Source organism: Saprolegnia parasitica (genome assembly GCF_000151545.1).
Source record: "Saprolegnia parasitica CBS 223.65 unplaced genomic scaffold supercont2.69, whole genome shotgun sequence".
NCBI lineage: Eukaryota > Oomycota > Saprolegniomycetes > Saprolegniales > Saprolegniaceae > Saprolegnia > Saprolegnia parasitica.
Genome location: NW_012156463.1, coordinates 140,799 through 148,942, shown reverse-complemented (window position 1 = coordinate 148,942; position 8,144 = coordinate 140,799). Strand labels below are relative to the sequence as shown.

Genomic DNA, 8,144 nt, shown 5'->3' with positions numbered 1-8,144 from the left:
CCTTGCCAGCGTAGCCGTAGCTGTTGGGCGCGCCATAGTAGCCGGCGTTGCCGTACATGCCAACCGAATACGCCGACGTCGTGACGGGCGAGGCGGCCGCGTCCACCGACGGCGTCGACTGCGGGAAGAACGACTTGAAGAGGTTCTCCGACTTGAGGCGGGCCTTGATCGGCGCGTTGTTGAACGTCTTGTTGCGGAGCGCAAGGAGCGTGTTGACAGCCTCCTCTTCCGTGGCCATCGTGACAAACCTAATGCGTGTCATCATGAGCAGGCGAATGTGTCAAGGGTCGAGGCGCGTACCAGGTGTCGCCGACGTCGCTACGGACGCTCGTGACAGCACCGCAGCCGGCAAAGATGGCCTCGACCTCGGCCGGCGCCGTCGCCGACGGGATCTCACGCAGAATGATCGTGTTGCGCTCCGACTTGATGTTGGGCTTGATCGCGTTCTTCTCGTCGTTCAAGACAACAATCTAGATCGTCGTGTCAGCACTGTGCGTTGGCCATCATGGTAATGGCACCTGCGAGTCCTTGATGGCGTCAATGAGGAGCGCCGCGTCGTCGCTGAGGGCCTTGATCTTGGCAAAGCCAAGGATGGTGTCAATGGGCACGAACCTAGCCAGGCTTGCTATGAGCGCCCGTCGGTCGATATGGCTGTACATTTGCGCGTTCATCTGCGACACCAAGTACGAGTCGGTCGCGAGGTTGGCCTTGGAGAAGTAGAATTCGACTTGGCTCTGGAGCGCGTCCTTCAAGGCAGCCCCGACTAGATGGTCTCATGAGCGCGCATGCCCACCGCCGGCGAAAGCACCTACCGAGTTGCGCTTCTTGCGTGGCACTCATGGTCGTCAACTACGTGGTCGCTCGGCAAAGGTCCCAGGAAAACAGGAATGGAAAGTTTCCGGATACTGGCCATGCCATTGCGCTCGCCAGCCAGTAATTTGGCACCCGGCATCATATTATTATCCACCACAAACGGCCAATGCACTTGGGTTTTGTATGCCAACGGTATTAAAAGATGGTCCGATGCCATCCGAACACGCAATAAAAGCGACTGCCCAACCAGAACGCACGATGCAGAACCAACCAAATCCTTGTTAAAGTTTTACCAGCACTGTCTCAGGGTCCACGCCGCCGTCGACGGCAAGCCGTGCGCGAGCCCAAGCCGCTCGCCACGTCGCCATCGCGCTGAACCTGCGCGCACCGCGATCGTCCTGCGAAAATGGACCGGCAGCGAGAGCGATGCGTCGCGAAATCGCTGACTCGGAAGGATGAAGAAGTGGACGCAGCAGTATATTGTCCGACCCGTGCCCGCGCGCATGAGGAGGGCCGTGGCCATGCACAAGGGCACGAGTCAGGTGTAGGCCCACACCACATACTAGTACACTACCAAATGCAAGCCGCGTCGGCAAGGGTACTTATTTCATGTACCCTTGGCTTCGAACAGCACCGAACACGGCATTGGAGTTGGATCGGACCGATACAGTGTATTTTGCAGTGCAAACACGACGTCAACTCGTGTGTGGGATGTGGACAAGTTGGCTGTCATCCTTAGCTTTTACTAGTACCGTTTTGTAGCCTGTGGTGTAGCAGTCGTTTGAAAATGTCATTGTACATGCCGCTGGTCATGGAGTGTGCCCGAATTGGGATGTTACCAGAATTGGGATGTTGCCAGAGTCAACCTTCGAAGCTTATTGACCACGTTTGTCTTGGATGCGCTGCGTTTCCGGTGGCAGACCCATCGCATACATCGATATCTGCAGGGATATAAAAGCAGCAAGCATGTACTTCACCGTCTCTTCGCGCCGACAGGCCGATGGCCGGCGGACGTGCAATTCGCGAAAAGAAGACGCTTTGGAGATATTCGTCATCATTTGAGATGCTTTGGAAAATATCGATCCTGATTGACACCTGCGCGAGTACACGCAATGTGATTGGCGCGCTGAAAACGATTATCCGGACAAGAGTGCAGGCTTTACGGATTTGACCAGCAAGTTGTTCTCGAAGCCGACCGATGTTCCTGCGGTCGACCGCGATCCTTGGCGCCGGTCGCCGACGCGCCACGCCCGCGCGCGTCTTCTTCTCGTCGTCGACGCCGCCCATGCTGGCCAAGCGCGATGATGAGAAGCAGAGCGGCGGCTTTCCCGGCGTATTTCCCGCGGCGAAGAAGACGCTGCTGCAGGACATTGTCGATCGCCTCAACCACTCGATGGAGCACCACCCGCAGACCACGATGGCCTTTGTTATCTCGGCCGACATGGCCAGCATCTTTGGCACCTATCTCGGGTACTTTCTTTCATCCATGTCCTCGCACGAGTGACAACAAAAGTAACGTAGGCGTGGTCATTTCGCCCGAGTTTGCTTTGGCGTTTGCAGCCAGCCGGCCACTGCGCCGCCTGCGGATGCCGTTCGACCTGGCCATGGCCGCCATGCTCTCCAAGATCTTCCCGCCCCTCTCGCGCGTGCGCGTCTCAAGCATGTTTCCCACGTACGATGACGACCATCTACATGGCTCGCATCGTCGTCGAACCTGAATCGTGTGCTCTAGTGTGCCAGGCGACCAGTCGTCGCTGCTGCACAAGGGTATGTCGACGATGACCGACATTATGGACAAGTACGGCGCGTGCTACATGATCGGGTCGCGCCTCGCCGGTCTCACGGTCGTCACTCGCTCTACTTTGCGCTCATTCAGGGCGTTGATATCCTGCCCTATTTGGAACAGTTTGGCTTTGGCGAGCTCGGTTCGGCCATGGGCACGTGGCTGCCAGCGTCGTGATGGCCTCGGTCTTCTATCCGGTCACGCTCAGCGTCACGGGCTACGTGGTGCCAACGCTTGCGCGGTCCCTCGCGCGTGCCAAGGCCAACGCCATCAAAAAGTAAACCCACCACATCCAAGAAAATGATTTCCATCTCTCGTAATCATCGCTTTTAGTTTGTACACGTAGTTGGTCGTTGAGTTGTTTACAGCTTTTGCACGAGCGTGAGGCCGTCGTACATGGGGAGGACGACGCTGCGCGTTCGCGCATCGCTCGCCACGTGCTTGTTGAAATCCATGAGCTGCGACGCCGTCTTCTCGTTCGGTTTTCCGCGGCCGTACGCGTGCTCGACGACCTGGCCGCGAAAGAGCGTGTTGTCAAACACGATCCAGCTCTTGGGCGCGAGGAGTCGATCGGATGCCACGAGCGCTTCGTAGACTGCCACGTAATCCTTCTTGCTCCCGTCGATGAAGGCAAAGTCAAACGTCTCTTGCGTCGCCGCGAGCAGGTCGAGGCCCGGCTGCGCGTGCACCGTCACGTTCGAAATCGATGACGTGGCAAGCTGCGCGCGCGTCCACGCAATCGCTTTCGGGTCAATGTCGCACGTCGTGACGTGGCCATGCGGCAGTGCGAGCGCCATCGCGACGGCCGAGTAGCCGGTAAAGCAGCCAACTTCCAGCACCTTGGACGCACTCAGCGCCTGGACAAGGAACTGGAGCGCCTTGGCCTGGCCCGGCGAGATCATCTTTTGCATGAGGTCGTCGCTAAAGTCGCGGCCAATCGCGTCGCGCCACGCTGACAGCTGCGAGTCCGATGCAGGGATGCGACTCACATCGTGGACGTAGTCGTTGAGCTCGGGGCTCATTGTCGCTTCCGAGATGTGGTACGTCGAGTACGACCGGGCGTGGAACGGGTTGCCAGGACGCACGCGCGCATTCGGCACCAAGTGGTGCTGGAACCGGTGCGAGTTGGTTTGGCGAACGCCTTGCGGTCGTCCGTTGCCATGACGTCCATCTCGTGCTTGATGCGCTGGCACTCGGAAGTGCACGCGCCGTCGAACGCGGCGTGGCAGGCGTCGCACTGGAGCACGAGGCCGTGGCAGAGCGTGTTGGCGCAGTTGACGTGCGTGTTGGTGGGCGCGCCGCACTGATAACACTGCCCAAGCACATCGTCGGACAAGGCTTGGTCGTCGTTCGAGAGGCGCTGGTCAAATACAAAGTTGCGCCCGAGAAACTTCGACGACAAGTTGTGTTCGCGGACGAACTTGCCGTAGTGGACAATGCCACCTTGCAGCCGCTTCACGTTGGTGTACCCGTTCGTCTTGAGGTACGCGCCGACCTTTTCGCAGCGGATGCCGCCGGTGCAGTAGATCATGCACTCGGTGTCCTTGGGGGACCCGTCGAGGAGCGCATCGAGCGACGCCCACGTGTCCTTGAACGTGTCGACCATGATGCGCTCGGCGCCTTCGAACCGGCCGACATCGTGCTCGTAGTAGTTGCGGCAGTCAAAAATCCGCTTGTGCGTTGGCGACGAAAGCGCCTCGTGCCAATCCGCTGGCGACAGCTCGATGCCGCGGTCGTCCATGGATAGACTCTTGTCAAGACCGTCGTGGGCCAAGTGCGGACGCACACGGACGTGGAGCGTGTGGAATGGGCACTTGCCTTCGGGCGTCGCGTCGTTGTGGTCGAGCACCGCGCCGAGGTTGAGAAGCGCATCGTCGAGCCAATCGAGCGTGTCGAGGTACGCCTTGAAGTCGTCGAGGCGCGTCATCGGCACCGTGATCTGAGCGTTGATGCCTTCTTCGGCGATGTACACGCGGCCCATGACGCCAAAGCGTTGCCAGTCGGCAAGGAGCTGGTGGCGCAGCTTGGGCAGACCGCTGGCCTCGAGCTTCGTGTACTGGTAGAACGAAATGTACTGGAGGAGACCGAGGTTCTGCGGCCGGTATGGCGCCCGGCGCGAGAAGCTCTGGTGCCACAGGCTCGACGACCGGCGCAGACTTGGCGCAGTGGCGTGGCGGCGAAGACCCCACATGATGACGACCCTTCGAGCGTTCGGTCAAATTCTGTTTGTGTCAAGATACACTGCATTTTCAAGTACGCGGGTGTGTTGACTAATTGCACGCACTTTGGGTCCCCAGCGCCACGATCTGTAGGGTGGCACAGTTCGATAGGCCTCGAGATTTCTTGCCCGCGTCAAAGCATAGCGATTGGCCCTATGAAGGGTACGTACATTTTGATGCTGGCTGTCGCTTGCATGCCGACTGGGGTCTCGTGCTGGTCATCGAGGTGGTCTTCAAGTTGCGTTCAAATAGATGCAGGCATTTCCGAGCCAAATGCAGGCCAAACGCCAAATAAATTTCGCCGGCCTTTCTATCTTGGCCATTCAAATCGGACCAAACAGAAGCTTGCGTGTTTCTCTGCCGCCATGCTGGGGCTGCTGCGCCGATGTCCGGCGTCGGTTGGGCGCCGGAGCTACTACGCCCTGCCGCCAATGCATCACGAATGGATATCCGGGCACACGGAGCGCGCAGCAGTCGACTGCCCGCACCTGGCGCACATCCAGATGCAGCTCATCACACCCAACTGTGCGCTCTGGACGGCGTCGAGCGAGGAGGCGGCCACGTACCCGTTCCCAGACCCGTTCTGGGCCTTTTGCTGGCCGGGTAGCTACGGCATCTGCCGTTATCTGCTTGATGCACCGGCGGTCGTCGCCGGAAAGACGGTGCTCGACTTTGGCGCGGGCTGCGGCATTGGCTCGATCGTGGGCCTCGACCAAGGCGCGTCGCAGGCCATTGTCAACGACATAGACGAATGGTCGTGCTCGGCGACGCACATGAACTTGATGCAACATTACGCGGCTGACCGGATGCCGCACGTGTACATGGAGCCGCGGGACTTGGTCGGCACGCCGCTGCCAGACCTCCTGCGTCAGTATAAGCTCGAGGATGCCTCCCAACTCGTCGTGCTCGCCGGCGATGTGTGCTACGAAGAAGGCTTAGCGCGCCGCGTCATCGACTGGCTGCATGGCCTCGCCTTGGCAAATTCCACTGTGCTGGTGGGGGACCCCGGACGGCAGTTTCTTCCGCACCAGCGCCTCTCGCGCGTCGCCACGTACAAGCTGCCACCGAGTCTTGCCAAAGATAACTATGGCCATGACGGCGCCGTCGTCTGGACTATCGAGGCTTAGGATGCGTCGTTGATACAGTGTGTGTCGTGTTCGCCTGGCTTCAATCTCGTCGAGTACACGTTGTGAGGGGTAGTATTGACAGGATCCACCCAATGTGATGTGTTTTCTGTTTCTCATTGGAGGCCGCTCGTCGAGACGTTTGATCTGACGCGCTCTCGTTGACTTCTTCCCGCTGTTGCCGCACAATCAGACCGTGGCAGAGCTTGTATCAAACGAGAGAGTCGAGTGTGATCGTTGTCGTGTCGTTCGCTTCATGCGAATCATTTTCAGTCTACTCAGCGATGAGTTAGATTCAAACCACGTCGTTATTGGGAGAGACACGCACCTTTTAGTAGCAAATGATCTCTCGTCCAAAATGTATGACCCACACATTTATCAGTGTAGTCAATGTGCACCATACCAGGGGTATCCCGCGGCTTCGGCTAGTGTTGGAGCTCAGACGTCATCTCGTGTCTGAGCACTCACTGGGTTTGCAAGGCGCTACTGTGGTGTGTCTGAGCGAACTACGTCACAATTCGACACGACCGGGCAAGTTTCATCACCAGGTTTTCCCCGCACATGCGCTTCTCATAGGCGGTTCGCGTCTTTTTCGATTTCCCGTCCTCGTCGCTCGGCTAGCACTCATCCAGGATGCACTGGCTGAAGGTTTCTTTGTACATCTCTTTGTTGTCGTTAGCCGTCTTGAGGCTGACGCTAATGCCTCTGGTGGTCTCGAATGTGCCGAAAATGAATACGTCAAGCTCGGCCCATGCCTTGGCAGCATGCCTCGTCAGCGGAAGTGGCAAGCACCTGGCGCGCGTGATGACGCACGAGGTCGCACCAACTCGCATCGACACTGCCGAGGACGTCTGATAGATATGACGACACAGCGTTTGCTCGGAAGGAAGTCGTCTTTTCCTTGCCCGGGCGTCTCGAAAGGTGCCAGCGTTGCTCAATGGCTGCCAGCACACGTCGATACCAAGGCCATAAACTCATGGCCTTGTCGATACCATGCAAAACATCAGAGCTATGAACGGTATGACTTTGTCGTTGTGATCCAAACGCGCTTTGAATCATGTCTGCATCGCCGCACCAAACATGAAGTAAATGAATCCCTTCTCACACGGCCGATTGTGTCGATTCGATACGTGCTGCGCTACTTCCACCGTAGTAGCTCGCAAGCATACGAGCCACAAAGGAAATTCATTTGCTTCCGACGTTACCATGTCAAGTCACGATATTGGGGTGCTCTATTGACTTCATTTTGAGCATGCCACGTCCAGTCTCGACGTCGTTCAGCTCGCGAGCCATCGAGGTCTATCTTGTGCACGGCTTTTGGTCTCGCACCATGCGTGGGAGAATTCTGCACCTCTGCCCATGCGGTCCTCCGCCAACGTGATGGGAGCGACGCGGTGTGCATCTGTCGCGCCGCGAAATATTTGATGACATGGGAAAAGCGATGGAAAATATACTACCGGCAGGCGATGACGCCCGCTTTCACGTGTGCTGCAGGCGATAACGCCCGCTTTTACATGCCGCTCTCCGACCTCGTGTTCGCATGGGCGGGAACAACCCCATGACGACCCCCGCGTCGTTTCATGGAAACCTATTGTCTGTTACTTGGCTTGTCGGTACGAAACAAAGTCGTACACCGCGTGGCAGTGGCGACCCTTTGCCGCTCATTTTGGCTGCTCGCCATAGCGCCATATGTTTCTTACATCGAATGCGTCGCCGCACGCGATGACCAAAACATACGGTGCCACACAATGAGAGTAGCATCGTCGTGACGTCGAATCTATGGTAGGCTATCAAGTTGGAGAGAGATACTTTGTTGCGTTCATGTATTCTTTTTAAAGACCTCGAAGATTATTGGTGTAGCCGCTTGGGCAGACACCGTGTCGTCGAACGCCATATCCAGTCCGAGTGTCAGTTATTCCAAAGACATCTGCATGTGCATCTCCGGCGGAGGGATCTGCATCCTGTGTTCTGCGCACAAACCACATCGGCTCGATGCTCATTTTTCAATTTCCTGCACCTTCCCAACAAGAATGGTCGCAGTGTACATCCAAGGCTTCCTCGCCCTCGCGGCTGTCGCGTTCGCGGCTCAAGAGGCACCGTCCGATGCCTTGACATTCGGTAACCTCGTCGACTGCGACCAAAACGGAGGCGGCGGGTGGAACATCAACGGCGGCGGTGGTTGGAGCATCAACAGCGGCGGCAAGT

General features: G+C 57.7%; 4 protein-coding genes across 4 annotated transcripts in view; 2 read left to right on the top strand and 2 right to left on the bottom strand.

Moving 5' to 3' along the window:
- The window catches only part of SPRG_20878 (hypothetical protein), a gene marked incomplete at both ends in the record, with an annotated part of 1,697 nt that extends 857 nt beyond the window's left edge, over window positions 1-840 (bottom strand). The window contains 5 exons of the mRNA XM_012350771.1: window positions 65-248; window positions 301-470; window positions 519-612; window positions 658-763; window positions 813-840. Of these exons, the coding sequence (XP_012206161.1) occupies window positions 65-248; window positions 301-470; window positions 519-612; window positions 658-763; window positions 813-840 (582 nt within the window). The remainder of the gene's footprint in view (window positions 1-64; window positions 249-300; window positions 471-518; window positions 613-657; window positions 764-812) is intronic.
- A 1,171-nt stretch (window positions 841-2,011) lies between these two features.
- SPRG_09996 (hypothetical protein) lies at window positions 2,012-2,877 on the top strand (the record flags this gene model as incomplete). Its single annotated transcript, XM_012350750.1, has 4 exons — window positions 2,012-2,283; window positions 2,327-2,485; window positions 2,546-2,649; window positions 2,735-2,877. The coding sequence occupies 4 exons, from the start codon at window positions 2,012-2,014 to the stop codon at window positions 2,875-2,877; spliced, it is 678 nt and encodes a 225-aa protein (XP_012206140.1).
- Window positions 2,878-2,958: 81 nt separating this feature from the next.
- Window positions 2,959-4,787, bottom strand: SPRG_09995 (hypothetical protein; the record flags this gene model as incomplete). Its single annotated transcript, XM_012350749.1, has 2 exons — window positions 2,959-3,705; window positions 3,762-4,787. The coding sequence occupies 2 exons, from the start codon at window positions 4,785-4,787 to the stop codon at window positions 2,959-2,961; spliced, it is 1,773 nt and encodes a 590-aa protein (XP_012206139.1).
- Window positions 4,788-5,149: 362 nt separating this feature from the next.
- SPRG_09994 (hypothetical protein) lies at window positions 5,150-6,032 on the top strand. The gene has a single exon (XM_012350748.1). The coding sequence runs from the start codon at window positions 5,181-5,183 to the stop codon at window positions 5,940-5,942; it is 762 nt and encodes a 253-aa protein (XP_012206138.1). The 5' UTR covers window positions 5,150-5,180; the 3' UTR covers window positions 5,943-6,032.
- The last annotated feature ends 2,112 nt before the right edge of the window (window positions 6,033-8,144 follow it).